Source organism: Cavenderia fasciculata (genome assembly GCF_000203815.1).
Source record: "Cavenderia fasciculata unplaced genomic scaffold Scf_Dfasci-G-o-80e12.f1-5, whole genome shotgun sequence".
Taxonomy (NCBI): Eukaryota; Evosea; class Eumycetozoa; order Acytosteliales; family Cavenderiaceae; genus Cavenderia; species Cavenderia fasciculata.
The window spans coordinates 1,536,023-1,561,516 of record NW_004457735.1 but is presented as its reverse complement, the minus strand read 5'-3'; the positions used below and the strand labels follow the sequence as shown (position 1 = coordinate 1,561,516).

Sequence of the window (25,494 nt, the reverse complement as noted above, 5' to 3'; positions counted from 1 at the left end):
TATTTGAGATGTTTGTTCAATATAATATTATTATTATTTGATTTGATTTATTTATTAATTAAAAGATTTTGGAAATCACTAAAGTTTAGTGAATGAATTCTATTTAATTCAAAGTTTCTACGAATAAAGAGTAAAGGATTTGATTTAAATTTGCAAGAGGTTTTGGTAGATTTGAGTTTCTCCCAGACGGCGTCATCCTCGAGGTCGGCAGGTTTCTTGGCGGGGAGTTTAACGACATATCCCAAACTGTCAACAAAGCCCTTGTCGATGAGTTGGCACATTACGTCTCTGTCCTTTGATATATAGATTCCGAGGAATTCATGTAATTCTTCGAGACGATTGTCAAAGTATTTGCTTCCATTGAGTACATTCAAATGGAGCAAAAGGTTTTGAAGGAATGTAGATTGGAGGTGGTCTGGAGTGACGTGGGCGGGGACGGGCGTATACTGTTTCAAAAAGTATTCTTCTTGGTTGGCATTCCAGTGACTGAGGGTTTGATGCAAAGAACCCTTGAGGATGGTTGGATTCTTTAAATGCTTTGTGATAAAAGGAAGAAGTTGGGATGCTTCATGCATTGATACGAGGATGATGTCTGGGTTACCATCTGCATTCCAAATACACAGACAATAGTTGAGTTGCTTGAAATAGTCGTCACGCTTGATATCATCAGACACGGAATTTAAAAAGGCAGAGGTTACGTGTAGCTTGGTGCTAAACAAACCTTGTTGGATGAGACCGTCGAGAGAGGTTTGTGAAAAGATCTTGGCAATTGGCTTGATACATTCAATCTTGTCTTTGATGGTCTTTCGTCCAATAACGAGATCCAACAAACTGCGATCGATGGCATTGAGAGCGACAGGGTTGGCATTGCCGGGAAGCTGACGTTCTTCTTCGTTTTCCTGTTCTATTTCAAATTCACGTTCCTCTTCCATTTCCAATGACACTGAAGATACGGTTGCATCGGGGATGAGCGTATTGGTGTGTTTGTTAATGTTAAACAAGATCTCTTTTTGCTTGTCGAGTAGATCTTGTTGGAGTTCTTCGTCAAGTCCCTTTGTATTGACTTTGAAAATCGCCTTTACAATCTTGCTATGTTCCTGTACGACATCGACAATCTTTCGCTCGGTAAAGTGACCTGCATACATAATGTCGAGTGTGACCCGAGAAGGGAACGATGAGATCTTTTGAAAGACCTTGGAGTTGGTATCGGCAAGTCCCAAACCAACATTGCTTCGAGAAAACTCCATACCTTGGAATGACCAAAGTGGGAAACCAGAGATAATATGGTTGATCGAGTTTGAAATGGTCCAATGGATAATCTCGTTTACACTGTGTCCTACATCCATCTGCTCTCTAATCATCATGGAAATGGTGTGACCATTACCCAGTTTTCTCATTCTCATACATGCTTGAAGGAGCTTTTCTTTGGTCATGTTGACACCGACCGTGACGATGGCATGAGAACCAACTGGCAGTTTAATGTCGACACCACGTGTATGGTAGTCGTCCAAATACACCAACACACGATCCATACGATCGGTAAAAGTACTCTGGTCATAGAGATGGAGTTTGCCTTCACGATCAAGTGTTGTAAGCTTATCTTCATGGAAAAAGACAACACCATCAACACGTTCTCTTGGTGTCATTTCCAACCATGTCTTGGCAACTTTGAGATTGGTACGATCTACCATGAGTGCACCAGCATCAATAAACACATTGGGGAATACATTCTTGTTGACTTTCATATCTACCAATCTTTGGATAATGTCGTCGGATCGCTTGAGTACATGTACTTCATTGTAGGCAGCTTGTTGACCGAGAATATAATGGATGACTTGGATGTTGGTGTATTTCAACTTTCCAAGATCCTGTTGAGAGATGTAGATGGGATAGAGCCATCTAGTATCATTGGTACCAGAGAAACCAGATGATCTAAGTTTCTTTTCCGATACTATATGCCATGGATTGGCAGACAACTTGTCAGAGTAGGTCTTGAGTTCTTGTGGGAATACAAATTCGTTTAACCAAAAGTTGATTGTCTTCATGTTGTATTTAAAGAGTGTGTGAAGTTCTTTGACCAACGAACTGTCAGACAACAAGACACACTTAATGTCCAAGTACTCTGCACTGATGGTTCCATCAAATTCGACCCATGACTTGTAAATGTCAGCAGCTGTGTGTTTGTATCTGTTTAACAATCGGTCCAACGCCTCTTTACATTGTTTCAAGTTCAAACCTTGACTATAGTAGGTATAGTGAGTGAGGAGAATTGAAAACTCTGGGTGTCCATACTCTGCACGTTCAGATGGTGTGTCTTTGGCACGGTATGGAACAGCCATCAGTGTTGAATGGTTGCCAGTCTTGCGTTCCAAGTCACGTGTGCCATAATCCTTGGACCAAATCTTTTGCAAAGAGTGCAAGAGGATATCATAACTAAACAAACCTCTATAAACCAACAATCTATTGATAATATCTTGATTCTTGCTAAACGATTGGATCTTTTTATAGTTTTCTTGGTGATCTTGTAGCGAAGTGTCAATATCCTTCCAACAAAACTTTTGAATACATTGACTTTGCTCGGTGGTAGAGTGGAATGGAAGATTACTTAACATGGTATCCAAGAGTTTCTTGCAGAGAACCAAACCTTCTTTAGGGTCATAAACAGTGATCATTGGGAATCTTGCCGATCCTCTGTCTATCCATTCAACAACGTGGTCATTTAAACCTTGATGAGGGAGTTTTTTCAACTCTAATAGTACCTCTTGGATAAGAGACCATCTACCAGATCCACCATCCAAGCTAGACTTTGTACCACATGGATAGAGTAATTGGTATTTAAATGAAAGCAATTCATCACATTCATCCATAATATCAAATACATTGTCATTGTACCATTCTAGAATATGACGCATCGAGCCAAGCTTTTCAAAGTGAAGTTTCCAGTACAACATGAATGACAAAAAGTGTTCAGGGTGACATAAAATGATACCACGTTCTCTCTTGCAACTCTCGAGATTTTGTTTGACCTTTTCAATCTCTTCATTCTTGAGTACGCTGCCCATATCACGCTTGAATGGGAATACAAAGATGGGATGGTTGATGATGGCAGAGGCAAGACGTTTTTGAAGATCCTGGATAGTGGTCTTGAACAGTGAGAGTAAAACAGAGATTCTAGGTACTCCCTTGGCAGAGTTGGACATGGCCAAACACATAATGGGTAGAATAACCGATGTTTTACCTTCACCCATTTGCATCTGCGTACAGACATTCTTTTCACTACTAAGCAGCATCATTGCAATTTCAGCCTGATCGTCACGAATCCATAGATTCTGTTCCAATTCAAAAAGAATCCAAGATGGGTATTGAGATGGTACCCATTTACGAGTGAATCTAGTATGTTTAAGTTCAGACTGCAAGTCTCCATTCTTTTTGGTCATACATCTCTTGACCTTTTGAGAGTAGGTACGAAGTAGGATGTGAGCACCAATCAATTGATACACCTTTTCTGGAAGTGTATTCTCGTTGTAATTTTCTTGGTTCTTGTAGAGTTGTTGTTTGTCAAAATCGGCATAGGCTGTAATCCAAACTGGTTTCTTTTTAAGACCTACAATTTGATACATTTTCTGGAGATCATCATTTGATGCATGATAATAGGTAGATACAATCTTCCAAATGTCAGCTGAACATTCGTTGATTTGTTCGAGTAGGTTGGTGAGCTCGGCTTTGATCTTGTCATCACCTGCCAATACACCACGTGTATCGTTGGTATCTTTGATGTGTTGAACGAGTGAAATTTTGCTCTCTTTCAAATCTTGATAGAAAATGCTCTTCATTGTAGTGTCAATGTTGGCAACCTCCAAAAACGAGTCCAAAGCAGGTGTTCTAATCATTTGGTTGGTAGGTACTTGTTGTTGGTTCAAATTGTTGAGTGCCTGTTCAAATTCAACGTCATAACCATTCTCCCACAAGTCTAACCATCTTTGGTCGATTGGTGACTCGATAGCTTGCTGTCCTTGTGCGTGGATGCCCATATAAAACTCATCCTCTTCCATGTCTTGTGCAATGTTTGCTTGAATCAGCACAAGTCTGCTCTTTGGCACATCGATCGTGTTATAGTCTGCTTCTCTAATAATATGGTACACCTTTTCACCAAACTGTTGAAGTTTACGATTATCAATCCATGTCTGGAAGATTCTGGTCAATGCTACATTGAGGGAATCAACATCGACGTGTTGAGTGTGTGGTGATCCAGGCTTGATATTCCAAATGTACTTGGGTGCAATAATCTCACCTGCTGTCTTTTCCCATACGTTGGCAATGAGAGCTTGTTTTAATATACCTCTGACAACACCATAGCTCGACATATCATTGTCTTGGAGATAGAATTTCTCAATGGCCGATTTGATTGGTCCCTCTGAGAATGTCTCTGCTGGGTTGGGGTAGGTTGTCAACTTGATGTACAGTTCAGGGTCGGGAATGGGAGTAGCCGTACGACAGAGGAATACGAGATGGTCAAACGTTTGTTTCTGGTAACCCCAGTACAGTTGGAGATAGGTCAAAACATATTTGAATTTTTCAGAGTCTCCTCTTCCCACCTTGAAAAGATAGGTGTACAATGAAATCCAATACTCTGAAACGATTTGTCTCTCATCCTTGACGAGTGGGAACGCAAGATTAAACAAGTCTGCGAAACTGTTGTAATAGACTGGACCACGCATACCCTTGCAAATAACCGATTGCTTGATAAATTCGACTGGGTCAAAGTTGATAATTGGCATACCGACTTGTGGTGTTTCAAAGAGGTAGGCAGTACGTGCAATGTATCCTACTACATCGGTTGGGGAATGTCCAGCCAAGTATTCCTTTTTCTTGTATTTGCTGAGTGTACTAGAACTAATTGGCACAGATTGAATTGGAATCATGTGTTGGTTTCGAATGCATGCAATTTCATTCAACATGGCGACCTTGGGCAATTGTTTTCTGTCTTTTTCGTCCTTTTCCTTCTCTTCCTTTTCTTTTTGTTGTTGTTGATGATGTGGATGAAGGAATGACAGACCGTTGGACTTTGCAATCAGATCGAGTGCATAAATAACCAAAAAGTCATAGGTGGCTGGTAACTTGGGGTAAGTGTACTCGACGGTTTGGAATATGGGAGCACGGTCTTTCTTTTTTTGTGATGGTGGGAATGGATTACGAATAGGTGAGATATGTCCAATGTTTTGGAGAATCGACATTGATTGATCGGAAAGTGGAACATTGATTTGGAATCTCTGTAACTTTTCAATAGCAGATTCAACACCACTAATACCAGTAAATGGATCAGGGAAACATTGACTAGTCATGACATGAGCAAAAGCCAACTGAAGGTTTGCTTCGGTATTGGTTGCCTTTAACAAACCCAATTCTTCATCTACATTGTAAATAAAGTAGGCTGGATGTTGAAGATTTGAAGTATCTGCTGTTGTATGATGAAACTTTGTTTTATATCTTGTACTAGTTGGTTCTAAAAAAAATAGAAAAAAAAAAAGAAATTAGAATAAATAATATTTATATTTTCTTTTCTTTTCTTTTCTTTTTTTTTACCTTTATGAGCAGCTCTAAATGAAGCATGAGGAAGAATAACCTTTTTATCAGAAATACCAGCAATACTTGGTTCCAAAACTAGAATAGTTTTAAGACCAATTAAAGTACCAAGGAATTGTTGATTGGCAATCTGATATCCATAGTATTGGAGTGATGTGATGGTTCCAATTGGTTTGGCAGAATTCGTTCGATCTACCGAGGTGAGGAAATCGAGACCATATTGGTAAAGGTGAATGAGATAGGTGTTTTCACCGGCAAGGAAAATGTGAATGTGTTCAGGACTTGCCATATTGAAAACCTTTTCAATCGACTTTTTAACCTGAAGATTAAAATTGTTATAGTTGACGAGTGCTTGTTTCTTGTCGTTTAATATTTCACCATTGTGAATGTTTCCAGAGTACTTTGGTTCACTGGCAAAGAATTTGGCAAACTTTGTAAAACTGATGGGACGGAACTGAATAGCCCAAGAGTGAGGATTTACCCAATGAGAGTATTCTCTGGCCATTGAAGGTGGGACATCATTATCCTTCAAGTACTTTGGATCCAATAAATACCATGTATCATTTCCACTTGTTTCATTCTTTTCAAGAATAATAACATCTGGTTGTGCATCTTCAACATCTATTAACGCAAATTCATAATATCTACCATTATAATTTCTACTTGTTTTCCTAAAATAAATATAAAAAAAAATTAATATTAATATATTAAAATTTTTGTGTGTTTTTGTTTTTAAATATTTACCATCTTCTATCACCAATAACTTCAACATCTAAAATACAACCACCAAATGTGTTACGGAAAAGTGTATTATTTTCAACATCTGGTGGAAGTCTAAACAATGATACACCATTAATGAAAAAGGAGCCATCGAAAATACCAACTTGTACTGAAACACCATCACTTCTACTACTTGTCCAAAGTACTCCACTTTCATTAATCTTTTTCCATCTAGTATAGGTATATTGATCTTGATGTGCATAATGATCTTCATTATTATTATTATTATTGTTATTATTATTATTATTATTTTGATTTTGATTTTGAAGTACGGTTTGTTCTCTTCTATGATTACCCATTTGACGAGAAACAAAGTTTGTTAAAACTGCATCTTGAGTTTCTAAATGAACATTTAATTGCATTGCCATTTGATATGAAATACAATTGACTTTGACCATTAGATGACTGAAAAGTTCAGGGTCGACGGTAGTGATGGTCAATGCTTCATTAAAGGTGTGTCTTTTAATGGTTGAGATGGCTTTGAGATATTCTAATCCTTTGATATCATCGATTTCGGGAAGACAGTCAAATGTCAAGACTGTGCAAATGCTGGCATGCACCAATTTGCTTTGATAGTATTGAGACTCTTCATTGTTTTTCTCTAAAAGGGCCTTGCTACGCAAACCTTCGAGTTTTTCGGTCCACTTTTGAGCAACACCACGACACATGGCCAACGTGTCCAAGAGCATTTGATTGTCTGCGAGATCGGCAATATTTGAGATGGTTGTAATCAACTGAATGAAAAAGGTGAGTTGATAGTGAGACTCCCAATTCTTTTCACTCTCTTCGAGTAGTCTTTGAATGTTTTGACACAGAATCAAGATGTACTGGTCGTCATTCAACACGTTCTTCCAAGGTCTAGTGAGAATGGGTGCGTCTTCTTCAACGATCTTTTCGTCGAGTGCTGGACCACACTGATAAAGTATTTGATGCATCAATACATAAGTTGGGATATTATTAAGATTACTATTCTCTTCAAAGAATCTAAGTATGTTGAGTAGTTGCAAAGATCCACCACAACGCAAAAATCCAAACTTGAGATAATCCAATTGCGACATGGATGCAGGTGTACATAGTTGCTTGGCAAGAATTTCATTCTCGCTGGCACCTTCGTGTTGCTCGACAATCCATTGCAAGCTGTGTTCTGGAATGGCTGGTGGGATTTGAAGGGTCATTTTTTTAATGACGATGGCCCATTTCTCCAAGGGAGACAGAGTGTGTTTGAGAGTGTAACCGATACCCGATACATGACGTCTTGATTGGATGGCAAACGAGTCTTCAGTGTTATCGATAACGGTAATATTTACAAGTGTTTTTTGTTTCGATAGAGCTTTAGTGTCACTCGTCAATGAAATGAGACGTTTGGTATGGTCATCACACCAAAAGTCTTGCATTGAAAACGATCCTTTGGTTCCGCATATGGATGCCAACAGACCATAGGCATCACGAGCATGTGAAATGGCAGGTGGAATGTTGTTTTCAAAAATGACAACATGTTGCTCCACCTCGAGCTTTGGCAGAGGGAATTCATAGACTTTGAGCTTGAATTTGTTGGCCGCATCAATCTCTTTTTGGGCGGCTCTTGTTGATCGTTGGTCACGTGCTCTGGCATAGGCAGACTTTGCTTCCTTTAAATCTGCATCCAATTTTCTTCTTGTTGCTCTGTATGTTTCTTTCATTGCCTTCATATTTCTATCACCTTCGGCAACCAGTTCTTTTCTAATGTTGTTTAGGTATTTCAAACCCCATTGATGTGCCAAACTGTTATCTTTGATTCCGAAAATAGAGTTTTCCAAAGTGGCTTGATGACAATTTCGATCTTTAAAGTAGTCTTCGATTGACTCTGCCAAATCGTATTGCCATCCATAACAAAGCAAGAGATTGCCGAGAATTCTAAGATTGACATAGGCAGCTTTGCTGTTATACAATGCTGTTTTCTGTGGATCGTTGCTAAAGTTGGCTGCAGTGTGATCCAACACTGCTACAAACGCATAACTGGTGAGAATCATACGACTAAACAACATGGGATTGGTTTTATAGAATTCTTGGGCAATTTCAACGTACGACTTGAATAGATCGAGAATGGATTGTGAGTCTGTGACACGTTTTCGTTGATTCCAAATGTGAGGAAGAATCTCTTCAATCTGAGCAAGCAATACGATTTCGATAGAGTCTTTGTTGTCGGTCAAGATACTGTGTAATTTTTTGGCAATGGCATTGACATCGTTTGAAATGAGGTTTCCGGGCAAGATGATTGGTTCCTTGATACCCATCGATGCAGGACTGATTTGTACGTGATGTGTGTTTTGTGCTGATCTAAATTCAGCCTGTCTCTTTATCTTTTCCTTGGCTTCACGCAAGTTGAACTGTGTACTGGCTTCTTCTGAAAGTTTGACACATGTTCCTCTGACTTGAAGTTCGATATTTCCAGTTCCATTTTCGTAGGTCAAGAAACCTTGCCATTGTTTGTCCAACGCCTTTGATGCCTCCTCTACAATATCAGACGCATTCTTGACCGATCCCATGACAACATCATAATCGATTCTTTGATACTTTTTGATTAACTTTTCACATTGCAATGTAAACTTTTTGATGACCTCTCGAAGTACGATATATGGCTTGCTCTTCTCGATGAGGAAACCCTTGTACCCAATCATTAGACACTTGTAAGTCTCTTCTGGATGATATGGCGAATAGATGTTGATCAAGAGATGCATCAAACTCTTTGCACCTTGATAAATAGGTGAACGTCTCCATGGAGCACTATCAACCTTGGTGTCTACGATCATTTCGGTACGCACACTCTTCCAAAGTGCATAGTCTTTAGGGTCTACTGCCGTACCACACAAAGATGGTAACAACCAATCAGTGACAAGACAAGGAGACATGATACCCCTTTCCTCGCGCTTTCCGTTGATCTCGGGGAGAGACATGGCCATCGGAGCAGCAGTATCACGAAGTGCAACGAGATAGTCGATAAACGTTCTCTCGTATGTCTTTGCAGCCGCCACCTTTGTGGTAGAATGAGGAACGAGTAATCGCATCTTCATAGACATGCAATTAAAATCGTTGACTGGCATGATTTGGATCGTGTCAATCTCTATTTCCTCTTCACCGATACTTCTAAACACGATGATACAATTTGAATGTTTGATGTAGACAGCCATAGGAGTGTTGGCATTATGTGCTTGCAAACGAGTTACGAGCACTTCTGGAGCTGGTGGTGCTTCAATATCTCTAATATATCTTGAAATAACCTTGTCCAATGGTAATGGAGACTCGAATGCAAGGTCATCTTGATCAGACAGATAATCGGCTAACCAAGAAACAGCTTGCTTTTCACCATGTCTATCTTGTTCGCTCCATGAAGTTGGCAATGACGATGGCATGAATACATGATTCAATGTACTCTCTTCTGTATAATGCATTTGGAATTCTTCATCGTCACTTGATAATTCACCACGATCTGGTACGTAGTCGTCACCACTATTTTCTTCCTCTTCCGACGATGACGATGTAAAGTCCAACTCGCTGCTTCCACTGTCACTCGAGTCATCGTCCATCAACACATCATTCAAGTCATATTTTGGTGGTGCTGCTTCAGTCTCTATTGGTTCTGGTTTAACCTTTGCTAATTGTTTTGTCTTTGGTGCGGTAGGTGGTTTTGGAGGTTTATCTTGTTCCATCATATCGCCACCAGCTTCATCATCACTTGAAGCCTCATCCATTATATCATCTCCATGTGTTATGAATATTTCATGACTACGATAGTCACTCATTCTTATACTCTATATATCTATATCTATATCTATATCTACACTCTGCAATATTTGTACAGTAAGAAAGTAAGTACAAGTCTACAAGTCAGAACTTCATCACATAACATACAATTTTTAAATGTATAATTGCTGTGGAAATTAAATATATGTGTGGAGTGTATATATGTAGATAGATAAAAGATAAAGAATAATAGTTATTCTCTTGTATATATATATATTGTATGTGTGGAGTTATACTATTAATGGACTTGACAATTCCGGGAAACAAGAACTGAGTATTTTTATTTTCATTGGTGAGTACATGTGCAAAGGCGCGAAAACTTTCGGTCGGATGCATCTTTTGCACAGATAAACATATTCACTATATTTGACGAGATACATATATTTTATATACAAGTTAACTAAATGTAGATCGAACACAACAAACTATGGATTCACATACACCAGTAAAGAGCAAGAAGCCAATATGTAGACATTGTGGTTCTATCACATTCTCAAAGGATGATGTTGGTTTCTTGAATTGTAATAATTGTCATATGCGATTAGAGGTACTACTTACTACTACAACAACATTGAAATATAAAGATATATTATACTTATACTTATACGTATATTCTCTAGTCATTCATTTCACAAGAAGTAGAAGCTGAAATTGGAGGAGCAGCAGTAAGAACGACAAGAGTTAAAAAGCCTGGTGATACAGATACACAACCATTCAAAACTATACAAAAAGACAATAGATATCATATACTACAAACACTCTTACAACTACAAGCAACTTCACTCATCAAACAAATGCAATTCAACAAACAGTTGTATCAAGTAGTTGGTGAATTATGGCATTCTTATCTTTTGTCACTCAAGGCTGGCGAGAATGCGAAACAACTTAAATCAAAACCATCAGCAGCATCATCGTCGTCGTCGTCGTCTGTTGGTGCTACAGACAAAGACAAAGAAAAGGAAAAGGAAAAGGAAAAACAAGGTGATAGCGATAGTGATAGTGACGAAGACGAAGACGAGGACGGTGTAAATAATATAAAAGAAGTTAGAAGAATGAAATCTAGACCATCACCATTGCTAACACTTGGTATATGTTTTCTATCATTGACATGGATAAAAGAACCCATTATGATTTGTGATTTACTAAGATTGGTTCATACTGGTCAAATCCCTATCAAACTATCAAATCATCAACCAAAATGGACTAATTTTGTATGTATAACCCAACAATCCAGTCTCTTCTTCTTTTTTTTTTTTGGATGCGTCCTAACCAATACTTTATTTACTCTTTTAGAATAACTATAATTATAAATTACTTTATTCAACTTGTAAAAATCTATCTGAATATTTAAATTTTGAGCCTGAAATGAATATGGCATTAATATTAACTAGAATATGTTCACAACTTGGTCTACCCAGTATGTTGTCGCGATGACGGATGGAATAAATCTCTTATACAAAACTAATACATTTCTATTATTATTATTTTCTAGAATCAATATTGGTATTGGCCATTCACATTTATACAATTGTAAAAATACCTTTTGAATTGGCAAAGAAACCAATCAATAGAAAAAAAAAGATATTGGATAATTATCTATCACTCTTTATGTCGTATAATTCCGATGTATTGGCATCTTCACTCATTCTCTTTTGTATAAACATTAAATACAATTTGGAAACAAATTTGGAGGAATCAAGTTATCCAGACTTTTTACAAAAATCAATTTCAACTAGCAGTAATAAGAAAAAAGATTCAATGGATTTGGATGATAGTAGTAGTAGTGATGACAGTAGTAGTGATAGTGAAAGCGAAGAGGATGATAGTGATGAAGATAAAAAGGAAGAGGATTATGGTATAAGAGTATTTTTAACAGATCAAGTACAAGACATAAAGGATTCTAACAAGAAAAAAGAAAAAACAACACAAGAGGAAGAAGAACCATTCAAATTTGAAAAATGGTTATATAGTGTCATTGATATGGTACAATCGAATAATTACCTTCAAAATGGATCGTTGTGGAACTTTTCACATGAAGATTTGCGAAAAAAACCAATCAATGATACTCATCAAAGAGATAAATCCTATTTACAAACATTTATTAGTGATAAATATCAAATTTATAAAAATGGTATACAACAACAACAACAAGATACAAACAATAACAATTCAAATTCAACTACTACTAGTCCAACAAATCAAGATAAACAATTTGAAAAGAAAATATTTAGTGATTATTTTAATAATATTGTATTAAATTCAAATGTAAAGGTTGATAATAACAATCAATTTGAATATAAATCATTTGGAAAGAATTTTAAATCAAATTATAATTCTGTAAGTAAACAAACAGTATTTTACAAATTGAATCACCAATATTAATATATTTTATTTAGGTACTTTGTCAAATATTTGAATCAATTATTGGATGTTCACAACGTGATATTACTTTAATGATTCAAGAAATTGAAAAGATTTATCTAATCTACTCTAAAAAATATATTGAATCTAAAAAGAATAATACTCCATTCCAATTGATTGCAAAGGATTTTCAATAAATAAATAAATAATTATCATTAGGCACATAATATATTAAACGCGTATCTATTTAATTTATTATTTTACTAATAATTAATTATTTTAAAATAATCACTATCTAATCTATCTATATATGAAACAGATCTGTTACAAGCAAGGATGAGCAAGGAGGGTGTTTAAAATTTGTTTATGGGGAGGGATTCTATCTTTTTCTTCTTAGTTCTTTTGATAAAACATTGGTGGAAGGTTTGGATGATCAACCTCTGAAAAGGTGGTAAACTTGACAGTGCTATCGGTAAAATTGATGAATGCACCAAGATTACCTGATTGATCGCAATAATTTGGAGCAGAGAAAATGGTAATGACCGATCCCTCATCATCGACTTGGTAACCATCAGCCTTGACTTCATGGCTTCTAATGACACCGCAAAGATTATTTTGTTTCAAGAATTTTCTAGTAACATCTGGTCCGAAATAAACACCAACTCCTCTTGATGATGGCTAAATTAAAATATTAATTAATTGTTTGTTTTCTCTATATATATTAGTTTTGTACATACAGCAATACCATTATTTGTTTGTGGATCACTCCATAATAAACATTGTACCAATTCATTTTCAGTACTATCTGGTTGAGCACGATTAAGTTTTCTAATGTCATCCAAAGTGACACCATCCTTTCCAAACAAACCTCCATGAACCACCAAATAATCATTGTCGAGAACAAATGCGAGTGGGAACCAGACAAATAGATCAGTAAAGAGATCGTGTACCTTTTCACTGTACTTGTGCAATACTTCACCAGTGAAACCATAGAAACGATTCATTTCAATGGATTCGTGGTTACCACGAGTAAGATGCATGTGATTTGGATAGAGAAGCTTGAATGAAAGCAATGTGATAATAACTTCAAAACTCCATGAACCACGATCGACAAAATCACCATTGAACAAGTATGGCTTGTCTTCTGATGGGAATCCATTCAATTCGAAAATATGAAGCAAATCATAGAATTGTCCATGAGTATCACCACAAATTGTAATTTTCTTTGATGTTTCCTTGTCAATGTCAACCAATGTTGGTAATTTTGTGAATAATTCATAAGATTTCTTTAAAATCTTCATAACATATCTAAACAAAAAGAAATAAATTAATAAATAAGTATATTATTAATAAACAAACTAATTTGTTTTGATTCATTTAGATTTGTTACATACTTTTTATGTAATAATTTTTGTGATTTCATATATCCAATCATTTCTTTAATAAATTCTAAAGTTATTTCTTCACCTTCAAAATGTGGTCCTTGATAACTACTTTCAACAGCTAAATAAATAAATAAATGTAAATATTATTATTTTTCTTTCTTTCAACCTTTTTTTTTTGTCTTTTACATACCCATTGAATCAATATCCAAAGATAAATATGGACTTTCATTTGAACATTGAATAGCTTCTTCAAAAGCCTTCTTTTTAATGAGAGTAGTAACCATTTTTAATTTTTGTTTGCCTTCAGCATCGGTGGGGAACTTTTTGACGACAGTTGCAAAGTTTGCTTTGGCATCGTCATAGTTGCCAAGTGCCATGTTGGCTTGTCCAAGACGATAGTAACCCTTGACATACATTGGGTCTAGTTGAGTTGCCTTGAGAGCATCTTCCAATGCTAAAACGAAAAACTCTTTCTTGAAATAACTAAACGATCTATTCGAGTATAAGATGGCAGTTGGATTAAATGCAATAGCTTTGGTATATTCATCAATTGCTAAATCATGTTTTTGTTCTAAAATTATAATGTATAAAGCAGTAAGTAAGATATCTCTTTGTTTGAAAAGCATAATGTTTTCCTATCTTTCTATTTACCTCCAAAATACTTGTTGGCTTTAGTTTTATATTCATCGGATTGTTTGACACGTTGCTCTTGTGTTAATGATGCCAACAATTGCTCTTCTTCCTTTGTTAATATCGATGTATTTGAACCCTTCTCTGCAGCAGCAGCATCAGCAGCTGTATTCTTTTTTGTGGATTGGTTGTTATCCTCCTTTTTTCTCTTTGGGATTTCAATTACTCTTTGAATAGGCATCCTTCTATATCTCTAATACAATAATATAATACAACAATGTGATGGGGATAATGATTATGATACGAAAATATATATGTAAAAAAGATATATATGTTTCTATCTTATAACTATAACTGTCAGAAGATGAGCTTTTGAAGAAAGTTGGTTCACAAACAAAAAAATTGAAAATAATTATATAATTTATTTTTATCGTGTCTGGCCAGAATAGATCTTCATATTTTATGAACCTATTATTATTATGAACTTGACAAAAGATAATACAGTAGTAAAATAAATAAATAAATAAAGGATACTATACAAAATGAGAAATTTATTTATTTATTTATTTATTTTTGATCATGGTTTTTAAAATTGAATATCGGTCAATTGGTCTCTCAGGTCTAAAAGATTTAATGGAATGTTTGCTGGAACTCCTGTTGGTACTCCACCTGGTACTCCATTGAATAAAGATTCTGATGGGATTTTAATGGTGTAGATATCATTTGTTTGTACTGGTACTGTGTCTACTTTGATATGTCCTTGGACTTGGTTTGGTGATCCCCATCTTTGAATAGATTCAATAGATAAAGGATGAAGAGGAGCTGTCCCAAAGGAAATAACGGTTTGAGGGTGATTGACAGAATACACTCTATTATAAAGGAGTGCAACCATTTGAAAGAGATTGGTATTTATAATTCCTCTTCTTCTTCTTGGCCAAAGTGAAATACATAAAACAATTTGAATATCAGTGGTTGCACAAAGATAATCTATGGCTTTATCATGGAGTGACTGGAGAGACTGAGTAACACCAATCTCTACAACCATAGTAGGAAATGGTGCATTGTCTTGATCAGCTGCTAACAATGGAGGTTGAACTGGATTGGCTCTGCCTCTTGGAACATATGATCTATCTGGTTGATGTACAATAGCTTTTGGTGAGACAGTGAGATCGACAGTAGAAATCCCTTGGAAATGTGTGTGGAGGGGACTAGTTGATTTCCATTCTGTAAACCAGTCTGAAAGTACTCCATGAGCTCGGGTGATGACAAGTTCATATACCAGTACATTGCCATTCACATACGAGAGTCTGTTCCTCAATGAACCTAATAAATGGTTCTCGTTCCTTGAGAGAAATTCATTTAGCGTCGCCTGTGCAATGATATATGGTTCAACCTCCTGTCACTTTCATTATTATCATCTCTTCTATGTAAATTTAAATGAATCTTTTTGAGGTGGCTAATTTTTTCTTCCCAAGCTTCCTCCATCTTGTCAAGCTTTTCAATCTACCCTTTTAACACTCTTTGTATAGTTGAACAGATGCTAAAGACGGTGTTTGATCATTTCCGATACTTCTCCGTAGAAGAATAGTCAAAGCAAATAGATATGTTGGTTGCCCAATTTTTTTTTAATTTTTTTGTTGTTATTTTTTTTTGAACCACCAGCATATCTTTTTTTTTTGTGATCCATATATCATTTGTTCATCAGTGCACCCCCAAGTTAGACATGGACCCCCCACCAATAACAAAATCGACAGCAACAACAGCAACATCAACAACATCAACAACATCAACAACATATCCCTATTTAAACAACAGTGGCATTTTCGTGGATTCTCAAGGCCTCGCCATCTACAATACACAATACAACATTGCCAAAAAAATTCAATCAGTGGCAATCGAGAATAATATCATTGGTGCTAATGATATATTTCCAAAGATTAATTTCCTTTTCATAGGGCCTTCGTTTGTCAGTCTCAAAAAACAAACGACAAAGGATGTAAAATCATTCTTTAAGTACTACGATTGGACACATAAGAAGAAGCAATATTTAGATCATTCCTCAAGAGTGCTCAATAACATCGATATTGAAGACAGTAAAAAGACCGATATTTGGTTTAATCAGACGGATGCTTTTCATTTGTTGGTCATCGACGAGGCACATTGGGGAGCGAGTAAGGATGGGAAAAAGAGCAACCTTCTTATAAAACTCATAAAAAAGACCAAGGAAGAGTGGAAAGACCAAAAGGTAATGGTATTGTTGGTTTCTGCAACCATCGAAGTTATCACTTTGACAACCGAATTGGAAAAACGTCATGTCGATTGGAAAGAACTTAAAAAAGAAGAACCCTTCAAATGCCCATCCTATGTTGCAGTGGAGAACCTAAAGTACCACTCCTCCAAAGCCATCCTCGGAAAATCCATAGAAAGAAGCGAAGTGATAAAAAACGAGTACATCCAAGTCCTGGAACCCTATTTCAAGTATGCCAACAAGAGGACTCCTATGGGCAAGACGCGAGAGATTCTCTTCTCTTTACTCTGTGATTGCCAAACAAATTTCGGCGTCGACTATCCTCAAACTGACGATTCACCCATCGCTGTCGTTAGACTATCCAATAATGAAATCATCAAGCAACTCAACAATTCCATCAGGGAGAATGAAGACTACAAAAAATGGGTTCCATTCGAAGTCATTGCCCTTTACGAATCGTCCCCCGATATCATGGAACAACTATCCGACAAAGCTAGAAATTATCTCAACAAAAAAGGTCGAATGGTAAAATGTGTTGGGGATCTAAAGGGACTTCCATGTCTGATTATTCTAAACAAAATGGTTGGAATTGGAGAGAGAATACCAGATACCTGCAAAACATTCGATCTTCGTGCTCGATACAAAGGACCCTATTCAAAGATTCATACCTCAGAGGCGACCTTTATTCAGGATGTTGGAAGATGTGCTGGACACAAGGACATTGGTAATCCAGCAACAGTTTTTCTTTCTTTGGGAGATCGCCCAGATTTAACTTTTGAAGAGTTGGGTTTCACAACAACCCATCTACTCATGAAAGCTTCAAATAAACCTGGGCCCAAACACCCTCAGGCAAATGATAAACAGTATGATTCTCTTCTCAAACATATCATTGTTTTAGATGCTGAACCTCAAATCGGAAAAACTGGTGTTATCCTGGCATTTTTGGACATTCTAATTCACGAGCACACCACAATCGGAATTAACTATGAGAAGGATGAGAAGTTACGAGAGATGGAAGAGAAGCTCCGAGTGATGACAGAGACTGTCCGATTATTAAAGTTAAAAAAATAAATAGTACTGGCCCACCAGGTTCCAAAGTTTTATAATATGAAATGTTCTTCGAGTGGGAATCCATTGTAGGATGCAAGACCGATTTAAATAAATGATAATTGTTGGATTTATTCATTCTTATATTTTTTGATAAATTATTATTTAAATTGAAGAACATTTACAATTGCAATCAGTGACCGGACACTCGATATGATCTTTGAACCAATCTGAAAGATGGGTGGCATGACCACCGTGGCGACAGGTTTGGCACCAGGTAAACCACTCGTCAAAAGATTCTGCACCCTCTGTCCATTCTTGTTGTTTGTTGGATTGTTTAAAGTCCATGCTTGGCACCATGCAGTTCATCTGGATCATGCAAAGACAACAACGCGGCAACTGTTGCTTGCAGTGCGGACAGCACGGTACCTTGGCACGCGCGTTGATTTTGGCGTTTCTGCCGACCATCGAGCCACTCGTGACCGACTCGAAAGAGAATGAGTTTTGGCAGTACCCGCAACGTGCAAATATCTGCGAGGGGGGTGTCTCGCTAGTGAGCTGGATGTCGAGGTCTGCACGTTGGTGCCAGCATTGCCAATTGTCCAACAGGTCGCTGTAGATCTGCAGCCAGTTCTTGGCACGCTTGTCACGGAAGATCTTGGGTACCAAGAGACTGGTGGCAAGTGCTGCCGTCTGGATATCGCTTGTTCGATCGACATAGTGTTGTAACAAGTCGATACCCTTTGGTGTGAGACCCGTCAACACGATGCCCATCAGGTCACCCTGCTCGACACAGGCGTTGGTCTGGCGATCGACAAATGCCAACAAGTCAGACTGCTCAAAGTAACGACACGCCAATGGAATCTTGTCTACGAGTGACACACCCGACTCGTTCAACGTTGCAATCAACTCTCTAACAGACTCGACACTTGACATGTTGGTCGAGAGGAACTCTAGACACAGTCTGAGATAGGCATTACTAAAACTACGTGCGGTCATCTTGCAAGTATCCCTCCAAATCTGACTGACACCCGATCCACCATCACCAAATCCAGCCAGCGCAATCGACAATACTCTGAGTTGGTTTTCTCTCTCCTTGAGTGAATTGAAAAACTGTTGTTGTTGAAGATAGATGGCATTGTTGAATGGTGGTTGTTGTTGTGATTTTAATAAATTACTAGATACTTGTTGTTGCTGTGAATTCAACATTAAACATCCATTGTATAGAATAGAAATGGCACGTTTAATATCGAGATGGAATACTGCCAATGCTGTAGCTCTTTCAAATTCACCACCCTTTTCCAATCGAGCCAATAAAAACTCCAAAGGTTGATTTGGTGTAAATCCCCATCCACAAATCAACATACAAAGTGATCTTTGTCCAGATTTATAAATTTGGAATCCATTTTGTGTTTCAATTGAATTTGATACTAAATCTACAAAAAATAAATTAATAAAAATAAATAAATAAATAAATAAATACTTTTGATTCTTTTCTTTTCTCTATTTTCTTTTTTTTTTCTATTTTCTTTCTTACAAGATTGAATTTCATTTAAAATATGTTGAATACCAACATAATCATGTTCTTTTGATACATCTTCAGGTTTTGTTGGTTTTTTTCTAAATAATTGAAGATTATTTGGTATTTTTTGAATCCAACTCCATAAAAAGTTGATATCCTTTTCTGCAAATGATTGCGATAGATTTACATTATCTTCTACAATGGCCGAGTAACCTAGAATAGCTCGTTCTCTCATCAATTGAGAGATATCTTTACGATATCTTCCATCATTGTTGAGTCGCTCCAAAACACTGGTGGGTGGTTCCAAAGAGGTACCCTTGTTTGGACCTTCAATACAATGTTTACCAAATGAAAAACATAATGATCCTTGTGGTGACCATGATACTGGTATACTTTCATTCAAACTAATCACCTCTACAATACCTGTATATGAAACTGTCAACATTCTACATTCATTTGTTGGATGCCAAGAGAATGATGAAATTACTTCTGATGATATATGAACTAAAAAAATAAAATAATTGTTAATAACTAAATATATATGAAAAGGTTGTTCTTTCTACTACTACTAAATGTGTGTCTCTTACTCTTTGAAGGTTTTGAAGTTGAATGAGAAGATTGATCATTAATATTTGATTTACGATCAGTACGTGGAGATTTTGTATAATCTGGAATGATTGATGGAAGATAACTAGAAGATTTAATGTCCCAAAGTTTGATGGTATTCTTTTCACGACCACTGGTTGCGAGAATACCCGATCGGGTGGGACACCATTCCATTTGTGAAACAGATTTGTAGTTGGTGTTGATGGAAAATACTGGGTCGTCAAATCGACGCATATCCCAAATCTTGACGACATTGTCCTCGCTCATAGTGGCAATGCGATTGTTATCAAACGGATCTATTGCAACACCACAAACCGACTTGGCATGTGCAGCAACAGAATGTGAAGTGTTTGTATCTCTAGTATCATAGATACGTAGCCATTTGCTGCTCGTACCAATGATCAAACAGAATGGGTTGTTTGGAATCCAAGCCAATGCCAAAGTCGCCTCTGACAATGTAAACTCTGACACCGGTTGATTAATAGTCTCTGGTGGTTCTAATGGTGCTGTACTAAATCCATTCTCTGAAACTTGTTGTCTAAACAAACAAACAAACAAATACAAATACAAATATTAATATACACTCATTCTTTTTTTTTCTTTTTCTTTTTGTTTTGAACTTACATTGAATGAGGAGCATCAATTTGAGATGAATAATTATTTAATTGTTGTTGTTGTTGTTGGAAAAATGATGATGATGACGTTGAGGATTGTTTTGGTTTACTAAGATAATTAATATCCCATACCAAAGTTGAATTATCACCACGAACTTTATCCAAACCAACAGCAATATGTGAACGGTTGAATGGGTTCCATGCAATACTGTTACATGGTCTTGTATGTTTTGGAACAAACTCTTTTACGATTCTATTGACCGATGAGAAACTAGTCAAAACAGTTCTACCATTCACCAAACCACATGCCAATAGATTGACATCGGAAACGTCTGGTGACCATGTCATACACTTTAGATATTGAACATCTACATTTACACTCTTTAATTCTATTGATTTTCTATCTTCTGGTATCCAATCTATATATAGATTGATAGAAACAAACAAACAAATATAAGTACTCATATCAGTCTGATCAATCAATGATTGTATTGTATTATACATACCATCAGGAGGATACTGAATATCAAATGCTATATTATTATTTGCAGTATTATTTTGTATTTGTTGGTGACTATAATAACTATTATTATTGTTACTACTTGTATTCAAGTTTGATCCTATACCTCCTCCACCACCACTACCACCACCTCCACCATTCTTTAAACTATTTGCGCTATTAAACAACTTGTTATTGATACTATTACCACTAACATTATTCAATAAAGTATTACTATTACTATTTATATTATTATTATTATTGTTTCTAAATTCATAGAGTCTCATATCAGAAGCACCAACTACAAATTGATTGGTTTGGTGAGGACTCCATAACACAATTCTCTTTCGACTGACTGATTGTGAGGATCCGCTCAACATCTCTTCTACTCTCTACTCGATATCTCTATCTCTCTCCTCTGAATGATGATGATTAGTTTGATGAAATGAAGTGAATGATGGGTGTGTCAATGATTGAGGAATCGACTCTTTTCCCCCAATCACACCTTTTCTTGATTTTTTTGAAAACCAAAAGGAACTTTAAACTTTACCTGTATATTCCTTCACACCCACTAATAGTGTCGTCACCTTAAGTTCATTCATCTGACTTTTAATTATTTAATTCTTCTTCACAATATTGAATATGTTTTACTCTACTCTATCCTACACTCATACATAGATAAATAGAGATAAATAGAGATAAATAGATAATGAGTGGATTAAAGAACTTGCTATTTAGCAAAAAGACTAGAAAGATATTACTTGGGTCTGCTATAGCTACAGGTTGTATCTATCAATATAATAGTAGTAGTAGTGTTGGTTCCATCAATCAGATTAATAATAATAGTAATAATAATAATAATAATAATGAAACAAATCAAAAGAAAGAAAAGATGGGAATATTGGGAAACATATTATTCAACATTAGAAATACCAAAGCAAATAATGTATTACTTTGTGAAGTAAAGTCTCAACCTGATTTGATGAACCCTTCATCGTCAGAGGAGGAGGAAAGAGAACAAACACCTCTTTGGAAACAAGATAGTTATGTACCCGGTGCATCGACAACACTCAATGCAGAGGAACAGAGGGATATAGCATCGAGAGAGGTGGTCTCTTGGATGTCACAACAATTGATCCCAGGTGTAAGTGTGTGTGCCATGGTGCGGGGAGATACGGTCTTTAAGGCTGGGTTTGGATATGCTGATGTCGAGAATGCTATTCCCGTGACACCAGACACCAAGATGAGGATTGCTAGCATCTCCAAGGCGTTGACGTCGGCAGCTGTCGGGTTGCTGATCGAAGACGGCAAGTTGGACGTCGACGCGACGGTGCAGACGTACGTGCCCGAGTTTCCAATCAATCCTGCGTATCCAGAGACCGCACCTACTGTGCGACAGGTCGCGTCGCATATTGGCGGTATTCGTCACTACCGTCGCGGTGCGACAACCGAGATATTCAGTGTACAACAATACGTGTCGGACGCGGTACGGGATAACCCGGACAAGCTGCCACCTCCACTCGCCATCTTTGTGTCTGATCCGTGGATTGATGCCGACAAGAGTGCACCTGGACAAACGTACAATTATAGTACATTTGGATACACACTGATCGGCACGATCATAGAGCGTGCTGCCAAGACTGACTTTATCAGTTTTATGAAGAACCGTGTCTTTCAACGATGTGGAATGTACGACACGTACGCCGACCAACACAACACGATCATTTCAAACAGGTCACGTCAATACGCACTGACCGGTGGCAAAAACACAAACAACCGATACTCTTCCACTGGTGTCTCTGTCAACCCTCAATTGGTCAATGCAGAGTTGGCCAACAATTCATACAAGTATGCAGGTGGTGGTATCCTCTCTACATCTCAAGATATATGTCGATTCGGTACCTACATTATAAGTGGACAACTTTTAAAACGTAGCACACTCGATATTATCTTTCACACACAACAAACAAATAACGGTAAACCAACAGACTATGCAATTGGATGGTCTGTTAAACCCAACCATCAAATTAAAAATAGACAGATTGTAGGTGATATCAATCCAATTGACAATACTTCTACTCGTCGAGTAACAGATACATTGGACAACAAAATAATCTATCATACTGGGGCAGCAGTAGGAGGATCATCAATCATTGTAGTCGTTCCAAAATATGGAGTAGTTGTATGTGTATTGGCCAATTTAGAAGGTGTTAAAGGTATTATAGAATTTGGAACTAAATTGGCAAATATCTTTGTTCCAAAAGGTGATCAACAACAACAACAAAAGATTACAGAAATTTAAAAAACAAACAAAAGGTTAATTAAAAAAATTGTAAATATATTTATATAATAATTTGTGATAATAATTTAAAAGGTTTATTTATTCTTTATAATTTGCCATTGGATCATCACCACGAACTCGCTTAAGATTATAAGCTTCTAAATCCTCTTCAGTGACATTGTAATCATCGGCTGTTGCAAATGAATTGTAACCACGTTTTCTCTCATCTGTTTCAACATTTGATTTGGCATGATCATCTTGTTCCTTGAGAGCCTTTTTGAAACGTTTCTTTCTATCTTTTTCTTCTTGTTTTTCTTTTTTTCTCTTTTCCTTTTCAATTGATCTTTTCTCTTTTTCTGTCATTGATTCTTTTTGTTCCAATAATGATTTTTGTTGTTGATTATTATTATTATTATTATTTTCATCTTGTTGTTTATCATTTTCTGTTGTTTCAATCTTTGATTGATCTTTTGTAGTTTGTTGTTGTTGTAATTGTAATCTTGATTGATCTTTTAATTTACGACCAGCTTCACCTGTACAATAAGATTGTTTGATAGTTTGTTTACAACACTGATAACCCCATTGACCACTCTCCCAATACGATCCCCAAACTGATTTATGATTGTTACTATATACATCCTCTTCATACTTGCTCTTGACAAGTTTCTCCTCGCCTTTGATGAGTTTACCCGACGCAGAGTACTCTGTGTAGACCTCGGTTTGGGCAATACGGTCTGCAGCGGCTGCATCCTCGTCTGCTTTCTCTGTCTGCTCGCCATACTTGTTGACGAGTGTTTCTTTGGCCTTGTTCTTGAGTGCCTCCTTCTTTTGGAGAAACTCGAGATGCAAGAGAGCGGCTTGTGACGGAGCGGCGTTCAAGTCGACGTCTTGTCCCTTGTCGTACGCCTCCCAACTAAACATTTGCATCTGTCCAAAGTTCTTGGTGTCACCCGACGCCCTTGTAAAGTTGTCTCCAGCAAACGGAATGTCACCAGCATTTGGTAGAGGATTGTCACGCATCGATCTACTCTTTGGTTCGTAAAACGCAGAGTCTAGATCGAGATTGTACAAGTACTTGGCAGTATCCTCACGAATACGCAAGTTTCTAATAGTAGTTCTTGACTTTGGATCAAGACGTTGATGCAGATCCATACCATCCACATCAAAACTCTTGTCTTCTTCATCTTTGAGCAGTTCTTCTTGTTTGGCTGCAGCCTCTGATTCTTTCATACCATACTGTTTCATAATCTCTTCCAATTTCTTTTTTTTTCTTGCTGCATCGGCACGTTCATATAGATCGACCACTTCCTTAAAAGAGTCTGGGTCATATCCATTGTATGGGTCACGTTTACCATCATAGTCCAAGTCCAATGTTTGAACAACCTCGTCGGCCTTGATGTCATCGTTTGAAAACTTGGCACCAACCTTTCTCGGTCGTTCACAGCAATCCTTTGCTTTATGTGTCATTGCACCGCAGTTGGTGCACGCTCCCTTTCTGTATTTTGTCGATGCCGGTGCTGCCTGTGCACCTCGTTCATACCATCCCTTGTCATAGTCTGTCTTTTTGTTGAATGCACGTTGATGTTTGAGTGATGGTTTGTTGGTCGACACATACCAAGGTGCCTGCATCATATATTGTGGAATGTGTGGATTAATCTCTTTACCATCTTCATCTACCTCTGCAGGTGCTGTACCCTCTTTACGTGCTTCCTCCAATTCCTTTTGTTTCTTCCATTCTTCTCTCTTTTTCCAATGATCTAAAGGTAAATATAAATAAGTTAAACAAAGATATAATAGTTAGTTTAATAGTCCTACTACTATCTCTTCTCTCTCTCTTTCTCTTAAAAATAATATTTAACATACCAGTCGCTGAAGATGCCATTATTATATATAATATTACAAGTAAGTTATCTAGATCCTTTTTATGAATTTGTGAATATCTTCCTCTTCTTTCTTATTCTCTTATACCGATAAATTAATTAAATAAATAAATAAATAAACAATGAATGAACAAACAAAGATAGAAATAAAGTAAGTCGACAAATTTGTATTTTAATTTCTCTGTTTCACTCACAAAAAATCATCAATATAATCTTTTATTTATATGTAAATATAGATAGATAGATATACATAATCAATCAACTCTCAAAGTAGTACT

At 36.8% G+C, this 25,494-nt stretch overlaps 8 protein-coding genes across 8 annotated transcripts; 3 read left to right on the top strand and 5 right to left on the bottom strand.

The window, feature by feature from the left end:
* Positions 1 to 47: 47 nt before the first annotated feature.
* Positions 48 to 10,142, bottom strand: DFA_05440 (uncharacterized protein; the record flags this gene model as incomplete). Its single annotated transcript, XM_004361102.1, has 3 exons — positions 48 to 5,503; positions 5,584 to 6,254; positions 6,328 to 10,142. 3 exons carry the CDS (start codon positions 10,140 to 10,142, stop codon positions 48 to 50), a joined length of 9,942 nt encoding a protein of 3,313 aa, XP_004361159.1.
* Positions 10,143 to 10,570: 428 nt separating this feature from the next.
* Positions 10,571 to 12,701, top strand: DFA_05439 (inositol 5-phosphatase 2; the record flags this gene model as incomplete). The annotated part of the gene is made up of 5 exons (XM_004361101.1): positions 10,571 to 10,690; positions 10,764 to 11,354; positions 11,437 to 11,560; positions 11,636 to 12,480; positions 12,540 to 12,701. The coding sequence occupies 5 exons, from the start codon at positions 10,571 to 10,573 to the stop codon at positions 12,699 to 12,701; spliced, it is 1,842 nt and encodes a 613-aa protein (XP_004361158.1).
* Positions 12,702 to 12,897: 196 nt separating this feature from the next.
* DFA_05438 (Protein phosphatase 5) lies at positions 12,898 to 14,760 on the bottom strand (the record flags this gene model as incomplete). Its single annotated transcript, XM_004361100.1, has 5 exons — positions 12,898 to 13,182; positions 13,242 to 13,812; positions 13,899 to 14,007; positions 14,080 to 14,460; positions 14,541 to 14,760. 5 exons carry the CDS (start codon positions 14,758 to 14,760, stop codon positions 12,898 to 12,900), a joined length of 1,566 nt encoding a protein of 521 aa, XP_004361157.1.
* Positions 14,761 to 15,105: 345 nt separating this feature from the next.
* On the bottom strand, positions 15,106 to 16,004 carry DFA_05437 (uncharacterized protein; the record flags this gene model as incomplete). Its single annotated transcript, XM_004361099.1, has 2 exons — positions 15,106 to 15,704; positions 15,923 to 16,004. 2 exons carry the CDS (start codon positions 16,002 to 16,004, stop codon positions 15,106 to 15,108), a joined length of 681 nt encoding a protein of 226 aa, XP_004361156.1.
* Positions 16,005 to 16,242: 238 nt separating this feature from the next.
* On the top strand, positions 16,243 to 17,838 carry DFA_05436 (uncharacterized protein; the record flags this gene model as incomplete). Its single annotated transcript, XM_004361098.1, has 1 exon — positions 16,243 to 17,838. One exon carries the CDS (start codon positions 16,243 to 16,245, stop codon positions 17,836 to 17,838), a length of 1,596 nt encoding a protein of 531 aa, XP_004361155.1.
* Positions 17,839 to 17,979: 141 nt separating this feature from the next.
* Positions 17,980 to 21,435, bottom strand: DFA_05435 (uncharacterized protein; the record flags this gene model as incomplete). The annotated part of the gene is made up of 5 exons (XM_004361097.1): positions 17,980 to 19,250; positions 19,352 to 19,840; positions 19,900 to 20,480; positions 20,567 to 20,975; positions 21,063 to 21,435. The coding sequence occupies 5 exons, from the start codon at positions 21,433 to 21,435 to the stop codon at positions 17,980 to 17,982; spliced, it is 3,123 nt and encodes a 1,040-aa protein (XP_004361154.1).
* A 329-nt stretch (positions 21,436 to 21,764) lies between these two features.
* Positions 21,765 to 23,357, top strand: DFA_05434 (beta-lactamase family protein; the record flags this gene model as incomplete). The annotated part of the gene is made up of 1 exon (XM_004361096.1): positions 21,765 to 23,357. One exon carries the CDS (start codon positions 21,765 to 21,767, stop codon positions 23,355 to 23,357), a length of 1,593 nt encoding a protein of 530 aa, XP_004361153.1.
* A 78-nt stretch (positions 23,358 to 23,435) lies between these two features.
* On the bottom strand, positions 23,436 to 25,218 carry slu7 (putative RNA splicing factor; the record flags this gene model as incomplete). The annotated part of the gene is made up of 2 exons (XM_004361095.1): positions 23,436 to 25,093; positions 25,200 to 25,218. 2 exons carry the CDS (start codon positions 25,216 to 25,218, stop codon positions 23,436 to 23,438), a joined length of 1,677 nt encoding a protein of 558 aa, XP_004361152.1.
* Positions 25,219 to 25,494: the final 276 nt, after the last annotated feature.